Source organism: Bacillus rossius, chromosome 16 (genome assembly GCF_032445375.1).
Source record: "Bacillus rossius redtenbacheri isolate Brsri chromosome 16, Brsri_v3, whole genome shotgun sequence".
NCBI lineage: Eukaryota > Metazoa > Arthropoda > Insecta > Phasmatodea > Bacillidae > Bacillus > Bacillus rossius.
The window spans coordinates 43,262,423-43,284,495 of NC_086343.1; the positions used below are offsets into that span (position 1 = coordinate 43,262,423).

General features: G+C 41.6%; 1 protein-coding gene across 1 annotated transcript; it reads left to right on the forward strand.

Moving 5' to 3' along the window:
• Positions 1-15,158: 15,158 nt before the first annotated feature.
• LOC134539900 (zonadhesin-like) lies at positions 15,159-17,453 on the forward strand. The gene is made up of 5 exons (XM_063382249.1): positions 15,159-15,280; positions 15,537-15,791; positions 16,560-16,814; positions 16,943-17,197; positions 17,246-17,453. The coding sequence occupies exons 1-5, from the start codon at positions 15,159-15,161 to the stop codon at positions 17,451-17,453; spliced, it is 1,095 nt and encodes a 364-aa protein (XP_063238319.1).
• The last annotated feature ends 4,620 nt before the right edge of the window (positions 17,454-22,073 follow it).

The following is a 22,073-nucleotide window of genomic DNA, read 5'->3' on the forward strand; positions in this document are numbered from 1 at the left end:
TAGCATTAACAATCCTATATAAGCCTGGCGCTACTGCTATTCGTTCTTATTATAGAGAAAAAAATGTGCTGGTATTATCGTTTATTTTTCTCTGTTTTCAAGATTTGATGAATTGAGTGTGCTACTACAGAAACTTCAAATTTTTCAACAAAATATATGTATGCTATTGGTGACTCGTGGCTTATGCAGGATGTTTTTGGTTTCAAACATTGGGCAGAAAGAGGCTCCAGTTCGCCCCAGGGCTAGTGCAAGGTGTCTGCCTGTGTATTGCGGTGGTCCTGCTCTGTCGGCATTTTTTTTGTATAGAAAAGTTCCAGTTTCATAAAAATCAATTTATTTTCATTCCTTCTAAAGCAAAAATAGCATAACTAGGTACAAATTATTATTATTTTTTTATAAAGAAAAGAAAAATAAATTGCCTTAGATAGAATAATCACTAAGAAATGCATGATTATAAGCTCTATTAAAACATGGAAACATTAAAATACTAATGTATAATTTTTTTAATATATGACACTAGAAGATTGCAAGGTGCCTAAGACGCCCGTTGAAAAAAAATGTTTGCAACCAACACTTTAATTTAATTTACATGAAATGTTTATGAAAAATTCAATTTCTTTGATATTGTGCACATGAAAATTATTTCTAATGTACTGGCAAACTAGGTGATACTTACACAAACGCAGCCAGTAAAAAAACTGAAAGTCCCACCTTCTGGGGACTAGCTTATGTACCCAGTCAGTAATTTCCTGTTCTTGTGAACTCGATGGCATCTTTACCGTCTTTAAAGTCGAACTCGATAGAATTTGTACCATCGTCAACGGGAACCTTGGTGTCAGCATCGACGAAGGTGACGCAAATCCTGTTGACGATGCCACTGACAACATTAGAGGAGACTTCAACGGTCGCGGTACCACCAGCAGAAGAGAGCTTAATGACAACAGTGCTGGCTGCAGGGGAAATCTCGATAAACGACGTTTCGCCCTCGATGGAGACTTCAAGGCTAAGAATCCTCTTCGCAAATTTTGGCTGTGAGAAATGTCATAAGCAGTTTGCCAGAAAATATACTACGAAAACGCACATGAAGACATGCAGATGTCGTGCTTTACGGCAGAAAAAAAAGGTTATACTACAACAGAGTTTTTTTTATTTGCTTAAGAGTACACCGGGAGTTGGTACAACCGCAACCAGACGAATAATATGCTAATGAAAACAAGAACCATTACTGTAATACACGAGTCATCAAAGCATTCGAAAAAGAAACACACTAAAAACACATTATTTTGGTATTACATCAAATATAATACACATTTTCTTCATAACCTTCTGTCAGAGCATTGGTTATGCTGCGCGGTTAATAAGATGAAGAGTTGTGGTTCAAAACTCGGTGGTATTCATGTAATTTTTTTACTCTTTTTGAAGTGAAATTTGAAGATGCACGCGCATCACTGTAACACAAAATTAACAGGTTGAAGCTGCCCGCTAAACCACTCATTAAGTCTCGAAAAAAAGCTACCAACAAAATAGAAAAAGAACCTCTATTAGTGGCGCATGTTGGCACACTCGTCGCCTCTGATCACTGTTTTCATATTTATAATATTTATCCACATGTTTCTAGTTTATACATTCACAACACGTGTTTTAGTTTCATACAAGTGCGAATTATATATGTGCTAATAAATTATATTCAGGAGTTATTTAAACTGAATATTTTGATTAATATTATTTACTATTCGTAAATAGTAGTATAGGATAGCCGGACCGAGGACTGGCGCTGGCGCGTGGAGCCAGAGCCGGTGTCCGCCATCTTGGATTGTGACGTCACGGCGGCCATCTTGGAGGAGTGTAACGGGACATAGCGTAACGGGACAAGTTTGACCTTGACCTTTGACCCTCAAAATTCGACAAAATTGGGCAAAAATTGCCCAAAATTCCTCAAAATTTCCATTTCTGTGGAAAAACATTCCGCCAAAAAATCTCAAAAAATTCCACAATTCAAAAATTCCCGTTTTCGAGAGAAAAATTCCCGTTTCGAGGGAAAATTTCCCGTTTTTAGTCCTTAAAAATCCCAGCGGCTAGAAATGTCCATATGTAGGCTTAAGCATCCATGTCTACAGCCTACGATAAGCCTCTGACGTCATCATGGATTATGACGTCACCGTTGCAATTTCCGTTACGACCGCCATCTTTAACTTTTTTATTTATTATCCGATTTTAATGAAATTTTTTTAAAAATTAATAAAAAATTCATTTAATAAAATTTTAATAAAATACTTATAAAAAACGTACTTTTACGACACGGAGCTCGGAGTCCGCGGTTCGAATCCGACGAGTGCAAAAAAAAATTAAAAATGGCGACCGATCCTTCCCCCGTGGTGGGTGCTAGCAGACTGACTCCCACCACTTTTTTTCAAAGCATATATATCGTCACCTAGTATGACGTCATGTCCGCCATCTTGTCTTCGATGCTGGAAGCCATCATCAATGTATCGTCGGCTAGAGTGCGCCGATAACATGTTAGTTTAATTCGTATCCGCTAGAGTGCAGTAATCATTTATTACTGTGACACCCGCCATCTTGTCATTTGGCCGCCATCTTGAAAATCCGTAATTATTTAGCTAGAAATTCGGGAAAAGTTCCAAAATTCATTAAATAAATCACTCATTAATTTACATATTGATTCGATCGATTCCTGTCCTCGGTTCGATACCCGATCGATGCAAATAATCTTAATTTTTATGTAAAAATACCTAAAAAATGACAGGTTCGAAAATAAAAACACTGCAAGTTCTTTTACAAACATAATATTTATTACATAATTTCTATTTTACTACAGGATCACCTGCGAAGGTTAGCAATCTTACAAACATTTAGGTCCGCATAGGCGTGAAATGACTAATTCTTAGCTCCAATCGGTTTATACAAGACAGAGTCCAGCCAGATCCTTTACAGACATAGTCCTCCTCTTCTTGACAGAGTTTCTGGATACCTTGTTTAACAGTTTGCTCGATATCGTTAGAACTGTAAATTACTGCAGCCGATGTCTTGAATGCACACTTCTTCACTTTGTCATCGAACGGATAAGGCTTTCCATATATACAGTCCAACCACAAGTTATATTTCAAAGGTCCGTTTGTTGCTACGTCATCAGTAAGCTGATTGATTATGTCCTGTCTGATATCATCAAGAAAATTACAAATGTCCTTTGACTCACTTAACGTACTTGGATAATAGTAGTCTTTCAATGTTCCACGAAATGCAGACTGCGCCAAGTAGAAGCCATTATCGTTCACTTGTAATGCTCCGATCACAGTCTTATGTTTATTTTCATGTTCAGATGCCACAGCAATCGGTTGCTGCACATCAGTTTTTTTTACTTGTACGCTCACGAGTCACCAATCTAAACTCAGGAGTCGTAATTGCTGCAGGTAGTTCAGCAGTAGGCGCACGGACTTCACCTTTACAGTTTATCGAATGTTGGCGCAAATTATCAATTCGAGTAAACCATTTATGACACTCGTCACAGCGAAACTTCATGCGAGAAGGACTCTTCGTACATTTACTCCTCTCATGTCTCCGTACATCATGTGCAAATGCAAACGTCATGTCGCAGTAGCCACAAGGATGCCTAGTTGAAGACAAACCCGAACCAGATGTCGCTGTTACTGCAACTGAATCATTTCCAGGCATACTCTTATGCACATCAATGCATCGTTGTTGTATAGAAACCTTTACTTTCTGCCGCACTGCAGGTCCTTTACATGTCTCCAAGTGATGCTTCAAATTAGCATTTCTTGTAAATTGCTTGCGACACTTAATACAACCAAACATTTTACGATAAGGGTTCTTGGCACATTCTCTCTTCTCGTGTCGACGAGCATTGCTGATGTTTGAGAAAATCTTGTCACAGTAACGACATCGATGTTCGTTAGTTGACGATTCGCCATCCATTGAAGTCTCCATCGAGGGCGAAACAGCGTTCGTCGAGGTTTCCTGTACAGTCAGCACTACCGGCATTAAAGTCTCTTCTGCTGGTGGTATCACATCTGTTGAAATCCCCTCCAATGTTGACGTCATCGTTACCAACGGGATCTGCTCCTTCTCCGTCGTAGCTGTCGATAAGGTTCCCGTAGTCGATGGTACAACCTCCGAGTTCAACGTTAAAGACGGTAAAGATGCCATCGAGTTCGCAAGAACAGGTAATTACGCGATTTATGCACCAGATTAAACAATCTAGGTGATCCTTACACCGCCGTCGTCAGAAACAAACTGAGCGTCCTGCTGTCTAGGACTCGCTTATATACATGCACCGTATGGAATAATACGCTAGTCAAATCAAGAACAATTTATTATAATACTCGAGTCAAAACAACATTTAAAAAATAGAAGCTCCATCAAAAAAAAAAAAAAAGGAAGCACACTTGGAAACACCGACAACGAAAAGGCAGCACATTTAGAAGCACCGACAACGAAAAAGGCAGCACCATCATCGAAAAGACCGCACATTTGTCATTGGCTCCAATATTCATTGGCTCCAATATTCATTGGTTCCATCAGTCTATTGATTCTATCAGTCTAGTGACTCCAACAGTCATTAACACCAACGGCCTTTTTCTTCATCAGCTCCAATGATATTTGGCTAGAATGCTACGAGTCTAAGAGACCATGAGGCTACAATTCTACGAGTGTACAAGACTCATCCAACTACCTTCAAGTGTATAAAGCTCCAAATGCTCCAACAGCTCCAACACGCAATGTACGCGCAATACATGTAATTTACACACAATAAATGTAATGATTACACAGTACACACACACAGGAAACGGAACGTACACACAGTACACACAGGAAACGGAACGTACACACAGTACACACAGGAAACGGAACGTACACACAGTACACACAGGAAACGGAACGTACACACAGTACACACAGGAAACGGAACGTACACACAGTACACACAGGAAACGGAACGTACACACAGTACACACAGGAAACGGAACGTACACACAGTACACACAGGAAACGGAACGTACACACAGTACACACAGGAAACGGAACGTACACACAGTACACACAGGAAACGGAACGTACACACAGTACACACAGGAAACGGAACGTACACACAGTACACACACAGAAAACGGAACGTACACACAGTACACACAGAAAACGGAACGTACACACAGTACACACACAGGGAACGGAACGTACACACAGTACACACAGGAAACGTAATGATCACACATACAGTAGCGGAAACACACACAGGCTTAGTTGGAAATCAGAATACAAGAAATAAAAACATTAAATTTTTACTTTCAATATTTTATTACTTCTCAACATTACACAAATACAAGTAAAACAAGCCATTATTGTATGTAGCCAGCATTCCTCAGTTCCTTGAGTATGAAGGATATTTCTTTGATGCACGAATAGTTTCCTGCACAAAGCGAACCATGTAGAAGTCTTAGCCGGTCAACCAATATGTTTGGATCTTTCCATGATGTGTAATCATTCTCTTCTACCACCATCTTCCTTGCACCTTTATAATAAATATTATGATCTCTGGTGTCTTCCGTTTTACCACCAACCTCAGGGTAACTTTCATGTTTGAGACGGTGATCATCACAAGCTTGATCAGATTTATTTAATATATCACGTCGTTTCCACCGTTTCGGTCTCAGGACATCGCCACATTCTTCGATCTTGACAGCTCTAGGTGCTTCATCACAGTCTATGCCTTTGTCAACAGCCTCAGAGTCACTGTAACAATCACTGTAGAAGACATCCTCTTCACCCAGATTACCGTATGAATTACATTTAATTCGATAATTTCTGCTACTAAATCAAAACTTGCAATATTTTTATCAGGTGGAATTGACAAATATCATTACTCAGTCAAATTAATATTACGCCATGAGACATCTGTGGAGCACCAACATGCAAGACGAACTTCCTTTTCCTTGGAGTCTAGCGAAGCCATCCTTCTTTTGCGATCGTTAGTGAGCATCCCGCATCCCGCATAAAAGAACTAAATATTATTTACCTGCAAGCAACATGTGGCGACATCTGTTGTTGAAAAGCAGAACTACATGCATAAAGTACTTTTGCATGAGATAACCTAACTCTCACCACTGAGTGGTGCTATTGTAATCAGTTAGAGTCATGTAGTCTCGTAGCCATGTAGCCTCGTGTCCTGGAAGCTTCGTAGTCCTGTAGCCTCGCAGTCTCGTAACCCTGTGTTCTGGAAGCTTCGTAAACATGATGCATTGGAACCTCGTAGACCTGTAGCTACGTAACAAAGTATCCATGGAATCATATAACATAATGCTGTTGGAGCAGTGGGAGCAAAAGAGAAAATGCTGACGAAGACAGATGTGATAATTGGAGCCTTGTAGATGTGTAGCTTCGTAGTCAAGTAGCCTTGTACTATTATAACATAATGCTGCTGTAGCAGTTGGAGCCAAAGAGAAAATTCAGCCGAAGACAGATGCCGTAATTGGAGCCATGTAGACTTGTAGCTTCGTAGTCAAGTAGCCTTGTACTATTATAACATAATGCTGCTGAAGTAGTTGGAGCTTTGTACGCTTGAAGGTAGTTGGAGGAGTCTTGTACACTCGTAGAATTGTAGTCTCATAGTCTCTTAGAGTCGTAGCATTCTAACCAAATATCATTGGAGCTGATGAACCAAAAGGACGTTGGAGACAATGACTGTTGGAGGCAATGACTGTTGGAACCAATGACTGTTGGAGTCAATGACTGTTGGAGTCGATGGCTAATGGAAATATAAACTGTTGGATTCATAGACTGATGGAGAGATTATATCCTAACTTATCATTGAAGATCGTATCCTACCAAGTTGAATGAACGAGAGAATGCGCCTCCTTTTCGTTAAATGAGCTTTCGTTTTATAGAATTTCCGTCCAAACGTGCTTCGTTTTCATTAAATGCTTGTCCTGCGCGAACGAAGCGTAGTCATTGCGTGTACATTACATATATATATTGCGTACATTGCGTACATTGGGTGTACTTTGCGTAAATTGCGTGTACTCTGCGTGTACTGTGTGTCAATTGCGTGAATATTACGTGTTCGTTCCGTTTCCTGTGTGTACTGTGTGTACGTTCCGTTTCCTGTGTGTACTGTGTGTACGTTCCGTTTCCTGTGTGTACGTTCCGTTCCCTGTGTGTACTGTGTGTACGTTCCGTTTCCTGTGTGTACTGTGTGTACGTTCCGTTCCCTGTGTGTGTACTGTGTGTACGTTCCGTTTTCTGTGTGTACTGTGTGTACGTTCCGTTTTCTGTGTGTGTACTGTGTGTACGTTCCGTTTCCTGTGTGTACTGTGTGTACGTTCCGTTTCCTGTGTGTACTGTGTGTACGTTCCGTTTCCTGTGTGTACTGTGTGTACGTTCCGTTTCCTGTGTGTACTGTGTGTACGTTCCGTTTCCTGTGTGTACTGTGTGTACGTTCCGTTTCCTGTGTGTACTGTGTGTACGTTCCGTTTCCTGTGTGTACTGTGTGTACGTTCCGTTTCCTGTGTGTACTGTGTGTACGTTCCGTTTCCTGTGTGTGTGTACTGTGTAATCATTACATTTATTGTGTGTAAATTACATGTATTGCGCGTACATTGCGTGTTGGAGCTGTTGGAGCATTTGGAGCTTTATACACTTGAAGGTAGTTGGAGGAGTCTTGTACACTCGTAGAATTGTAGCCTCATGGTCTCTTAGACTCGTAGCATTCTAGCCAAATATCATTGGAGCTGATGAAGAAAAAGGCCGTTGGTGTTAATGACTGTTGGAGTCACTAGACTGATAGAATCAATAGACTGATGGAACCAATGAATATTGGAGCCAATGAATATTGGAGCCAATGACAAATGTGCGGTCTTTTCGATGATGGTGCTGCCTTTTTCGTTGTCGGTGCTTCTAAATGTGCTGCCTTTTCGTTGTCGGTGCTTCCAAGTGTGCTTCCTTTTTTTTTTTTTTGATGGAGCTTCTATTTTTTAAATGTTGTTTTGACTCGAGTATTATAATAAATTGTTCTTGATTTGACTAGCGTATTATTCCATACGGTGCATGTATATAAGCGAGTCCTAGACAGCAGGACGCTCAGTTTGTTTCTGACGACGGCGGTGTAAGGATCACCTAGATTGTTTAATCTGGTGCATAAATCGCGTAATTACCTGTTCTTGCGAACTCGATGGCATCTTTACCGTCTTTAACGTTGAACTCGGAGGTTGTACCATCGACTACGGGAACCTTATCGACAGCTACGACGGAGAAGGAGCAGATCCCGTTGGTAACGATGACGTCAACATTGGAGGGGATTTCAACAGATGTGATACCACCAGCAGAAGAGACTTTAATGCCGGTAGTGCTGACTGTACAGGAAACCTCGACGAACGCTGTTTCGCCCTCGATGGAGACTTCAATGGATGGCGAATCGTCAACTAACGAACATCGATGTCGTTACTGTGACAAGATTTTCTCAAACATCAGCAATGCTCGTCGACACGAGAAGAGAGAATGTGCCAAGAACCCTTATCGTAAAATGTTTGGTTGTATTAAGTGTCGCAAGCAATTTACAAGAAATGCTAATTTGAAGCATCACTTGGAGACATGTAAAGGACCTGCAGTGCGGCAGAAAGTAAAGGTTTCTATACAACAACGATGCATTGATGTGCATAAGAGTATGCCTGGAAATGATTCAGTTGCAGTAACAGCGACATCTGGTTCGGGTTTGTCTTCAACTAGGCATCCTTGTGGCTACTGCGACATGACGTTTGCATTTGCACATGATGTACGGAGACATGAGAGGAGTAAATGTACGAAGAGTCCTTCTCGCATGAAGTTTCGCTGTGACGAGTGTCATAAATGGTTTACTCGAATTGATAATTTGCGCCAACATTCGATAAACTGTAAAGGTGAAGTCCGTGCGCCTACTGCTGAACTACCTGCAGCAATTACGACTCCTGAGTTTAGATTGGTGACTCGTGAGCGTACAAGTAAAAAAACTGATGTGCAGCAACCGATTGCTGTGGCATCTGAACATGAAAATAAACATAAGACTGTGATCGGAGCATTACAAGTGAACGATAATGGCTTCTACTTGGCGCAGTCTGCATTTCGTGGAACATTGAAAGACTACTATTATCCAAGTACGTTAAGTGAGTCAAAGGACATTTGTAATTTTCTTGATGATATCAGACAGGACATAATCAATCAGCTTACTGATGACGTAGCAACAAACGGACCTTTGAAATATAACTTGTGGTTGGACTGTATATATGGAAAGCCTTATCCGTTCGATGACAAAGTGAAGAAGTGTGCATTCAAGACATCGGCTGCAGTAATTTACAGTTCTAACGATATCGAGCAAACTGTTAAACAAGGTATCCAGAAACTCTGTCAAGAAGAGGAGGACTATGTCTGTAAAGGATCTGGCTGGACTCTGTCTTGTATAAACCGATTGGAGCTAAGAATTAGTCATTTCACGCCTATGCGGACCTAAATGTTTGTAAGATTGCTAACCTTCGCAGGTGATCCTGTAGTAAAATAGAAATTATGTAATAAATATTATGTTTGTAAAAGAACTTGCAGTGTTTTTATTTTCGAACCTGTCATTTTTTAGGTATTTTTACATAAAAATTAAGATTATTTGCATCGATCGGGTATCGAACCGAGGACAGGAATCGATCGAATCAATATGTAAATTAATGAGTGATTTATTTAATGAATTTTGGAACTTTTCCCGAATTTCTAGCTAAATAATTACGGATTTTCAAGATGGCGGCCAAATGACAAGATGGCGGGTGTCACAGTAATAAATGATTACTGCACTCTAGCGGATACGAATTAAACTAACATGTTATCGGCGCACTCTAGCCGACGATACATTGATGATGGCTTCCAGCATCGAAGACAAGATGACGGACATGACGTCATACTAGGTGACGATATATATGCTTTGAAAAAAAGTGGTGGGAGTCAGTCTGCTAGCACCCACCACGGGGGAAGGATCGGTCGCCATTTTTAATTTTTTTTTGCACTCGTCGGATTCGAACCGCGGACTCCGAGCTCCGTGTCGTAAAAGTACGTTTTTTATAAGTATTTTATTAAAATTTTATTAAATGAATTTTTTATTAATTTTTAAAAAAATTTCATTAAAATCGGATAATAAATAAAAAAGTTAAAGATGGCGGTCGTAACGGAAATTGCAACGGTGACGTCATAATCCATGATGACGTCAGAGGCTTATCGTAGGCTGTAGACATGGATGCTTAAGCCTACATATGGACATTTCTAGCCGCTGGGATTTTTAAGGACTAAAAACGGGAAATTTTCCCTCGAAACGGGAATTTTTCTCTCGAAAACGGGAATTTTTGAATTGTGGAATTTTTTGAGATTTTTTGGCGGAATGTTTTTCCACAGAAATGGAAATTTTGAGGAATTTTGGGCAATTTTTGCCCAATTTTGGCGAATTTTGAGGGTCAAAGGTCAAGGTCAAACTTGTCCCGTTACGCTATGTCCCGTTACACTCCTCCAAGATGGCCGCCGTGACGTCACAATCCAAGATGGCGGACACCGGCTCTGGCTCCACGCGCCAGCGCCAGTCCTCGGTCCGGCTATCCTATACTACTGTAAATATTAGTAAAAAAAATTGGTTGCCTGTAAAGTCGGTTTACGGACGATAGTTTAACGTGACAACGTCATAAAAAACATTGATGAAATGTTTGCATACTTTTATGAATTAAATGGAATCATTTTTATTGAATTATCGCTATTTTGTATGGATACAAAGAAGGAGTGAAATGAAATCTACAATTTAATTGATAAATTTACTTTTATTTGCACTCATTAATTCAAATATGTTTATTACTTTAACGAAGAGATTATTTTAACTATAACTTTCATACATGTTTGCTATTTAACTTCTTCCAATATGTGTTATTCTGTTAAGGATAGGACGATGATAGGAAAAGTAGGAAACGAATGGGAGTGTTTCAAGTTTAATGTGCCTCGAAAAAGTCAAATCGATGGTTATTTTAATCTAGTGGAAGAGAGATAGATGAGACGCAAGTGTACAATGACCGAAACGGGACAATGTGCGTAACGGGACACTTTTTAGTGCGTGCAGCCGGCGTTCATAGATTTATTAGACGTTGTCACGTCAAAAAAAGGTAAGGCTGCTGACGACATCAAGCGTCACGTTCGGTGCGATTACGAGCTTCTGGTGATGAGGACTTCTCGCATGGAGTGCTACATCGAGCACTGAACACCTACTGACCACCATCTCCTCAGCCGCGGGCAGTCTGTTTGCATACCCGCCCGACGAGTGGCAACAAGGTTATTGAACATACTTCCCTCTCCGGCCCCGATGCCAGACAGATACTCCTGATACTGTGCCTTCTGGACTGTGTGCACCGCGCCTTTACGGAGCATCAAAACTGCCCCAGTAAATTCCGAAGGTTAAGAAGTGTGAAAATTTGGTTTTCAAATCTAAACATTATATCAACTTATCTAATTAAACATTATTTCTGATTTTAAATATTATTATTAAATAATACTTTAAATACCTCCTCTTATTAATACTTTTTAATTATGTCATTTTAAGTTATAAATATTTATAGTAGAAATTTAAAGATAAATTTAAATCCAATATAATGTCAATCTTTTAAACATATTTTGGAAATAAAATATGTGTTAGTAAAATCGGAAGGGTCTTGGTTTTATTCCGTTAACGGATGTGACCATATTAAAGAATCTATAGTTATAAGATTGGAAAATTTATTTATTTAATTCTATACATAATAACAAATCAATTAAAGGGAAAAATAATAAATACGGTACCTGAATAATGCATTTTACATAAAGTGGTGATTGCTTAGAAAATTAAAAATAAATTAGGTATATTATCTTTACTAAGGCGAACGTTTTTAATTATTTTCACCCTAGCTATAACCAAGATAAAATAAAATGTAAGTGCAAACCAATACAAAGTCTTAAATAAAATTGAATAGCCGAGTCTCACTGTTTTAAATTGGCTTCTTTATGAAACGAAAACGAGTTAGCGTAATTGCAAATTCATCAAGGTAGAAAAATCCTCAAATATATTGAAAAGGGAGTAAAATCAGGTACCTTATTTTATGCCCAAAATTAAAACATGTAACCATCTTTTTACAAAATATAAATCTTAAATGGTGTTTTAATGAATTTTATACTATATACAGCTACCATTATTTTGAAATTTATGTTAGTAAAAATGTTTTGAATTAAATACAAGCTATCTTTATAATGGTATAATATTAGGTATACCATGCAATTGCACGAGCAAAGCTGCGATATATTAGATAGTATGTAAATAATAAGCTAGAGTTAGAAAGATTTAATTTATGGTCTACAAATTGAATACATTTTTTTTGCGTTGTAAAGCATGCCAACTAAGTGCAAGTCAGGTATAACTTGTATTACTGTCTCAATATACTATAAAATGTAATGATAAGGTAGACTGGTGTACGCATGTCAAGTAACACAAGCCGCAATAATCATTAATAAAGCACGAATCGTTCATTCTTAAAACTGTTGCAGGTGTTTGTGATATAACTTCAGACCCCTGAGTTTGATATGTTTGTGATTAGCTAGAAGGCAGGTAATTGCACTGTAGAAGGTCTATTCACACGCACTATGATCCTGGTTCGCCCGTAGCTGCTCGCTGGACTGCCTCCCCGGGGGCCAGCCCTTTGTCACAGATACACAGCACTTTATAAAACATCACTTCCATTATAATATCAACTTATGTACTTAAGGCATGGCTTGTTAATATATTTACACCTAAATCCCACATTCGTGACTTACCCATTAGCTATTTGACAATGCCACTTACGATTAAAAACAATAAAACTGTAATTTATTTAAAGTTACTTAAACTATTCATATTATTTTTATAAACTGGATAATATCATTCTAAAAGAACTGGTTCATCCAGGATGATTTCCAGATACTATAAAATTGCTCCGTGTATTTTGGGTACTCTTGTTACTAATTACGTTGACTTATTTTCCCTGAATTCAGATTTTGCAATGTAATAAATGAGCTGAAGCTGATGTTACCTAAGAAAATAATATAAAATTACTTAATTGGTAAGATTAAATGCATAAAGTTCTTAAAAAAAGGTTCCCGCGGTTGTAAACTCCGGACATCCGTTGTATTGACTGACTAAAGGCAGGCCAAGTTTGGCATAGCCATGCTAAAACATTCCGCTGAACTACTGGTGTGTAGACCAATCCATGTGCTCTTTTGGTCAGCTTTTCTCTCTAAGTTTGATCTAGGAAGTTTTGGTTAGAATAAATGCAATATTTAGTGTAAAGTAAAAATAATCTTTGCTTTAAAAATGTGTAATTGAGTGTGTGTCTTGTAAACTACAGCCGTGGGCCCGATGGGAAAGTATTTAATCCTAATTTTAAAGAATTACCAAATAAGCTGACACAACTGACTCTGGTTTATAAACAGTACTCTAAAAAATAATTTCCATATTTATAAATACAAAAAGGACAAATTTTCATAAAAAATTTTCATCCTCTATTTATGACCTTTGGGGGATGAATTTTCAAAATTCGTTCCTTAGTGTTCACATAAGTCATTAAGAAATCCTACGCAAAATTTAATGTACACAAACCCTCCGGTTTTAGCTATGCGTTGTCTCTCAGCCGGTCAGTGTTATATTGCAGAGTAACTAAAACTTATATTACCAAATAATATTTTTTACACATACCAAAACCTACCCAATTGAATCAGCAAATCAAATCATAAATAATAACAGTCGAAGAGGGAGCTTACCTTTAATCTGTGGACTCTAGGAGTAGGTATATGCAATCACGTAAGTTATCAAGAAGTGTACCAGCAGGCAACAAGATGAATCTCACAAATCACGTGGTTGTACGTGTGTGTGTCAGCTCCGGGGAGAAAGTGCAGACGCGCGCTCCAGCACAGCAGTAGAGCCACCAGCTCTACGTGTAGAGCCGGCCCCGGGTGTCTGTGAGGCAGATAGAGGTGTAGCGCTCCGCCTGCCCGCTGGTAATTAAATAATAATGAAGCCCGGGCGAAGTATCTCCCCAGAACACACACTCGCTCTCGCTCGGGACTCCATCTGAATGCAGCGGGCAGGTCCCTAGGGACGCGGGCCTCGTCGCCGCCGGGAGACCGGGAGTCCCGAGGGATCGACGAACTAATCAGAGTTTTCGCGAGCGACGCCCACCTGGGAGCCGGCCGGGCGCAGTCCCGAGGGAGCGCCACCTTCATTTCTCCCGGCGCGGGTCTCCCGTGGGACTCTACCCTCGCCCCAACCTGCTCCTCGCATTAGTCAGGGAGGGAGACAACCTTCATACTCTCCCCTCTCCGCTGTTCGGCCCCCGGGGACCCCACCCCTCTCCGCGTCGCGATACGTCATTCTTACCAGCGCCTGGGAAACAACCTTTCAGGAACAACAAAAAAAATATCATCCTTGTCCCGGTAATGGCATCGCAGAAGTACGCGAGGAAAGTGTGTGGCTGCAGGGAAAAAATATATATGCATCCGCCTCGCTGTCATTTACTACAGGGTAGAAATATAACCGACCATATCGGAGGCTGCTAGTTGATACCTGCAACCTCCACTTGTCCATGTTCCTCCACGGCACACGAGTAGGAGGAGCGCGCGGGTTCTGGTGCACACGGCTCATTGCCGTGTCGTTTGGTACGGCGGCCATTTTGGTTCCTCTCCCAGGGCATCGCCAGCTCGCAGGTAAGCCTTGGGGCCGCTCCTAATGGCGTGCTGATGAACTCACTCCAGGTACGGCGTCTCATCCAGCCTTTCAAACATCTCCTCGCTTGTATCCTTTATTGTGTCCGGCTGTAAAATAAGCTTTCACACAAGAAAATTATTTTTAAAAAAAAGTTCCAAAAAATTATAAAAATTAATCGAATTGAAGTTTTCTCTAAACATTTTTTGAGTACGTTATTTTATTTTTTATATTTTATGCTAATGGCTTTGTAACATAAATTTAAATATTCATTATTTTATTTTTATTTTATGCATATGGTTTTGTCATTTCAATTTCATCGTGTTGAAAGCAAATAGTTAGTTTTCCCGCTAGCACGTGAACTGTGGTATGTACCGTAACTATGGCGAGTGGATTGGTTTATTCCTGTCCGCCGCGCGGTGTAGCTTCGCCGAGCAAGAGGTCTGGCCTGCTGGTCACTACATCCGAGGAGCTTCAACAGCCGTCCACCTCGCTGCCCGCTAGGTGAGGCAACCAGCCCAGCGCGGCCGCTCTGTCCGCCGCGCCGTGTAGCATCACCGAGCAAGAGGTCTGGCCTGCTGGTCACTGCATCCGAGGAGCTTCAACAGCCGTCCACCTCGCTGCCCGGCTAGGCGAGGCAACCAGCCCAGCGCGGCCGCTTTGTCCGCCGCGCCGTGTAGCATCACCGAGCAAGAGGTCTGGCCTGCTGGTCACTACATCCGAGGAGCTTCAACAGCCGTCCACCTCGCTGCCCGGCTAGGCGAGGCAACCAGCCCAGCGCGGCCGCTTTGTCCGCCGCGCCGTGTAGCATCACCGAGCAAGAGGTCTGGCCTGCTGGTCACTACATCCGAGGAGCTTCAACAGCCGTCCACCTCGCTGCCCGGCTAGGCGAGGCAACCAGCCCAGCGCGGCCGCTTTGTCCGCCGCGCCGTGTAGCATCACCGAGCAAGAGGTCTGGCCTGCTGGTCACTACATCCGAGGAGCTTCAACAGCCGTCCACCTCGCTGCCCGCTAGGTGAGGCAACCAGCCCAGCGCGGCCGCTCTGTCCGCCGCGCCGTGTAGCATCACCGAGCAAGAGGTCTGGCCTGCTGGTCACTGCATCCGAGGAGCTTCAACAGCCGTCCACCTCGCTGCCCGGCTAGGCGAGGCAACCAGCCCAGCGCGGCCGCTTTGTCCGCCGCGCCGTGTAGCATCACCGAGCAAGAGGTCTGGCCTGCTGGTCACTACATCCGAGGAGCTTCAACAGCCGTCCACCTCGCTGCCCGGCTAGGCGAGGCAACCAGCCCAGCGCGGCCGCTTTGTCCGCCGCGCCGTGTAGCATCACCGAGCAAGAGGTCTGGCCTGCCGGTCACTGCATCCGAGGAGCTTCAACAGCCGTCCACCTCGCTGCCCGGCTAGGCGAGGCAACCAGCCCAGCGCGGCCGCTTTGTCCGCCGCGCCGTGTAGCATCACCGAGCAAGAGGTCTGGCCTGCCGGTCACTGCATCCGAGGAGCTTCAACAGCCGTCCACCTCGCTGCCCGGCTAGGCGAGGCAACCAGCCCAGCGCGGCCGCTTTGTCCGCCGCGCCGTGTAGCATCACCGAGCAAGAGGTCTGGCCTGCCGGTCACTGCATCCGAGGAGCTTCAACAGCCGTCCACCTCGCTGCCCGGCTAGGCGAGGCAACCAGCCCAGCGCGGCCGCTTTGTCCGCCGCGCCGTGTAGCATCACCGAGCAAGAGGTCTGGCCTGCCGGTCACTGCATCCGAGGAGCTTCAACAGCCGTCCACCTCGCTGCCCGGCTAGGCGAGGCAACCAGCCCAGCGCGGCCGCTTTGTCCGCCGCGCCGTGTAGCATCACCGAGCAAGAGGTCTGGCCTGCCGGTCACTGCATCCGAGGAGCTTCAACAGCCGTCCACCTCGCTGCCCGGCTAGGCGAGGCAACCAGCCCAGCGCGGCCGCTCTGTCCGCCGCGCCGTGTAGCATCACCGAGCAAGAGGTCTGGCCTGCCGGTCACTGCATCCGAGGAGCTTCAACAGCCGTCCACCTCGCTGCCCGCTAGGTGAGGCAACCAGCCCAGCGCGGCCGCTCTGTCCGCTGCGCCGTGTAGCATCACCGAGCAAGAGGTCTGGCCTGCTGGTCACTGCATCCGAGGAGCTTCAACAGCCGTCCACCTCGCTGCCCGGCTAGGCGAGACAACCAGCCCAGCGCGGCCGCTTTGTCCGCCGCGCCGTGTAGCATCACCGAGCAAGAGGTCTGGCCTGCTGGTCACTACATCCGAGGAGCTTCAACAGCCGTCCACCTCGCTGCCCGGCTAGGCGAGGCAACCAGCCCAGCGCGGCCGCTCTGTCCGCCGCGCCGTGTAGCATCACCGAGCAAGAGGTCTGGCCTGCCGGTCACTGCATCCGAGGAGCTTCAACAGCCGTCCACCTCGCTGCCCGCTAGGTGAGGCAACCAGCCCAGCGCGGCCGCTTTGTCCGCCGCGCCGTGTAGCATCACCGAGCAAGAGGTCTGGCCTGCTGGTCACTGCATCCGAGGAGCTTCAACAGCCGTCCACCTCGCTGCCCGGCTAGGCGAGGCAACCAGCCCAGCGCGGCCGCTTTGTCCGCCGCGCCGTGTAGCATCACCGAGCAAGAGGTCTGGCCTGCCGGTCACTGCATCCGAGGAGCTTCAACAGCCGTCCACCTCGCTGCCCGGCTAGGCGAGGCAACCAGCCCAGCGCGGCCGCTTTGTCCGCCGCGCCGTGTAGCATCACCGAGCAAGAGGTCTGGCCTGCCGGTCACTGCATCCGAGGAGCTTCAACAGCCGTCCACCTCGCTGCCCGCTAGGTGAGGCAACCAGCCCAGCGCGGCCGCTCTGTCTGCAAGCGAGGCTCTTGATACGAGCTTTGGTCGCCAGTATTCCAGCACGTTTATATACTAACTGTACATCGTGCTACGCCAGTGACGCAGGTGTTACTACTAAAGACAATTACAAGTTTGAATTTAACATTAAATGGAGTTTATCTAAGATTAATTTTTTAACTATATTTTTGTGGCATTAACTTTTGGTCTTTAAGGCATTGACTGTACCTGTTTATTGCAGAAGCTGCAAAGCCAATTTGATGGTGAACTGCCTTGCTTACTACCATGCTGGCAGCTGTCTGGAAACTGAGTGTGGCGTCGAGATTAGGTTTTTTTAGACACTCCGCAACTACTTAGATAGTTCTGCGAATTTGAGGCCTTGTCATGCTTATGCCCAGACTTTGATAGCAACGTAATGTTGGAATCAAATTAAACAAATGTGGTTTTTAATGGCAATTGATTTGTTTTGTGTATTGAGTTGCGTCACAAGTAGCTTAAGGATGGACGCAATGTACATTCTGAGTCACAAGGAGCTTTGGTGACACGTTCTCAGAGGTGTATGTTAGCTGCTGCGAACTGTGCCATCTTCCATTCTTGATGCCAAACACTGATTCACTTGCTATGCAAACGATTCCTGATTTTTAGTCTTGTGGACTAAGTAGTGTTGTAAGCGTAAGTTAAACATCTCTGAAAACAGTAGGTGTCGACAGCCCGCATTTCTGCTATAAACTTTTTCCTTCTTCTAAGCTATTTTTGCAAAACACGTCAGGTTTTGTGGTTATATGGCACCGCATTTGTAGCATGGCATATTATGTAATAATTGCGTTCATTAATTTTTAAATTATGTTTATATATTATCATTTTGCTAAATGTATTACGAAAATTTTTTTTTTTCTCTTTTGAAAGCAATTTAAGGTTTGTAAATTAACTCATGTTAATATCTAACATATTTGTATTTGCTTACTCAGAGGTAGGGCCTACACCATTGAATATAAATAATACTTATGAAAGTCGTCTAGCCATAAGGATTTATTTTTTGACTTTACAATGGTAGTACATCTGTCCAATATATACAAACGTGTTTCTAATAAAAAAAAATTTTTAATACGAACGAACTATGAATAAAGGAACTAATTGACTTGGGTGCCAGAAAAATAGAACATATGACAAAATGAAGAATCTCGAACTTAAATTAAAATATTTATTTTATTAAATTACACATCTCAGAAAGAAAAACCTAGAGTCATAATCAAAACAAAAACAAATATATAGGATAAATAGGATTGTTCAGTCTATGGTATTTCTTGAGTTATGTCCGAAAGTTAAACAAAAAAATATTAAAACAATAAAATTTAATTGAATCCTCTAAAGTGTTCGAAACGTAAAGTTTTTGGGGTTTTGCTCCGCTTCGCTCGCGCACGAGAGTCCTTACTGCAAGACCTCTAGACCTGTGTGTAGCTATTATGAAGTGTTTTAAATAAAATGATAGTTTTATGCCCTAATGTCACAGTTTATTTAGTTAATCATGAAATTAGGAATGGACCGAACAATGTTTATTAATATCTGGGATGATATTCACGGTAATATCGCGTTGGCGTCACTACACGCTGCTAACGCCGGCCATACCTGATAGCTGGACGATTAATTACCGTCTCAAAATCCACCGTAACTCACGGAAAATTAATGCCTGAAACTGGCATTCAATGTCAGTGCTGCTCCAACAATTCCTCTTGCGGAATACGTATTTCTTACGACGAAAACACTGAATATTAACTCGCCATTTAATAAAATTCCCTGAGGGAATTAACTCCACGATAAACTGAATAGCGTCATTTTTTCACTCTCTCTTCTTCTCTCTTGACTAAATATCATTGTCAATTAAAACCGACCAATCACGGCCGTAACACGTACGCGTCTTTGACATGTAGACCAATCAAATTTCACTTTAAAAACATGCATAGGCATATCGAAACTGTCCCAGAGCCGTGCAATTTATTTACATGAGGCGTCGTCATGACGACGCAGAAAAACCTGCGCGCGCCGCCACGCGAGAGACAAAACAAAACACTGGCGAAAAGTCCGGGAAACGAATTAACCTCGAACGTAAAATAATAAACAAACAGTTCCAGTCAATCTGCTAATACTGTGGTATTACACCGACAAGAGATGGCATCGCAAACGCCTCATAAAGCTGGTGGCGCCATGCTGCGGAGGGCAGGGCAAGTAATCATTCATTCATAGGTTGTGCTGATTTCATGAATGGCCCTGGAGAAAACAGACGACGGAACAAGTTGCCCTCTTACTCCTTGGGCTCTCTGAAGTTGTGTTTACTGGCATGAGTAAACTTATATCGGGAACACATCAATTACTAATGTTGTTTGAGTCCAGCTATTTGGGCTGTTCTGATTTTTTTAAATACAAAATTGATTTAACTTAACTAAACTTTAAACTGCGTAATGAAAACTTTGAGTGTTAAATACTTCTACAAACTTCATCACAACCTAAACAACCAGAATTTTCTAAATATAAATTCAATAATTATTGGAATGGTTACTGAATTAAGTTATCTTTTCACCTATAAATATTCTAAATCCACCTATGTTCGATCAAGTTTAACGTCGATATATTTTGTGGCTGAATACCTGATTTCCTGTCATAACAAACACTAACCTTTAAATATTTAAAATTATTTTTTTCTTATAAAAATGATCATCTGTTTAGGCCCTACTAATGAAAAAGGCTGCCTGACCGGAAATTGGTTTTCTTTAACGCTTCATAATCTAGACATTCTGGTCATGTGCTGGATGTTACTTTGCATAACTTGCTTGTGGTTTCATTCAAATGAAAACATTAGGTACAATGGATGGCAAAACGTGATTAAAATCATGATTCTCAGTGACTTAACGTTACGAAAAATCGCGTGATCACCAAATCATGTTTTCATTTCTTTTTCGAAATATATAAATGTATAATTTTTAGGGCGTTTTCCAAAACTGTTTTTCTCTAGGTGATAAAGAAAGGCAATATATTCGATAGAAAAAATATTTACATTTCGTGGCGATACCAGATAATTTTATTTTAAATAATGGTTAAATTTAGGGTATTCTTGAACTTTTGACGTGACAACGTCTAATAAATCGATGAACGCCGGCTGCACGCACGAAAAAGTGTCCTACTACGGATGTCCCACTACAGATGTGTTCTGTTTGCTCATTGTACGCATGCGTGGCCTCTCTCTTCCACTCGATTGGAACAACCATCGATTTGACTTTTCAATCATATTTTCGTCGTTTGAATTATTAATATTATGTAATTTATCGATCGTCCACCGATTTTCAGCACAATCGGTACGGTTATTTAAAAGTAATGTTGAAAATTCAAATACGTTTTGAACCAACAATGGTGTTTTACAGTTACACATAATAATTCAAATTACACCCGGGATCTTTTGCACAATGTTTTAAAAAATATTGTAACACATCCTTACTAATATTATAAATGCGAAAGTAACTCTGTCTGTCTGTTTGTTACCTTTTCCCGGCTGAACGGCTGAACGGATCGTAATGCAATTTGGCAAGGAGATAGATTATATCCTGGGGATGGACATAGGCTATCTTTTGTCTAAAAAAATTAATTTTAAACGGGTTAAAAAAATATATCTTAATTTTATGTAACGTGCGTCATAGATATACAAACTGTTAAGTGTCATTCCTCTATGTCTGCCGAGCAATAGCTTTCAAGCCATTACGTTAAGTTTTGCTATTGTAAGGAACTAAGTAGAGAGTAAGAAAAAAATAAATATCTTGACAATTTGTAGTGTCGCCATATTTGTTTCAATTTTCAATACCGTTTTTGTATATTACAATTTAAATTAATTTTTTTACAGTACCTACTTATAACTTATTTGCAAGGAGTTTGGTTTAGTGTTTATAATTAATCTGCTGAGCGTCAAGAGTCTTAGGGCTACTGAGACCGAAGACCAGAAATATTTATCAATTATGTAATATATTGTTGAAAAATTTGAATTTTACTATTTCAGGTAGGTCGATTTTTTTTATTAATTAGAATAGTTACGTGTAATTGCCATCTTCCTTTATTTCATATTGATTTTTATGTTTGGTTGAGTGTGAGATAATTTTATTTATGTATGTTTTAATTTCATTTATTTTCTTATATATATATATATATATATATATATATATATATATATATATATATATATATTCTTACCTACCTACTTCTATTAAATTTCAGGTGGATGTTAACATTGTCATTCCAGTTGAATAAATTTTTTTGACAAATTAGTTTTTATTTATACTTTTTGTTTCATTTTGGACTATGTTTTTTTTTACTTAATTCAAAGATTTGTGGTGTGTACATGGAGTGATATCTCTATTAATTTCTATACTCCTTTGGATAAGTGGAATATGGCCACCACAGTTTAACATATCAACAATCCTACAAATGTTTTAAACATT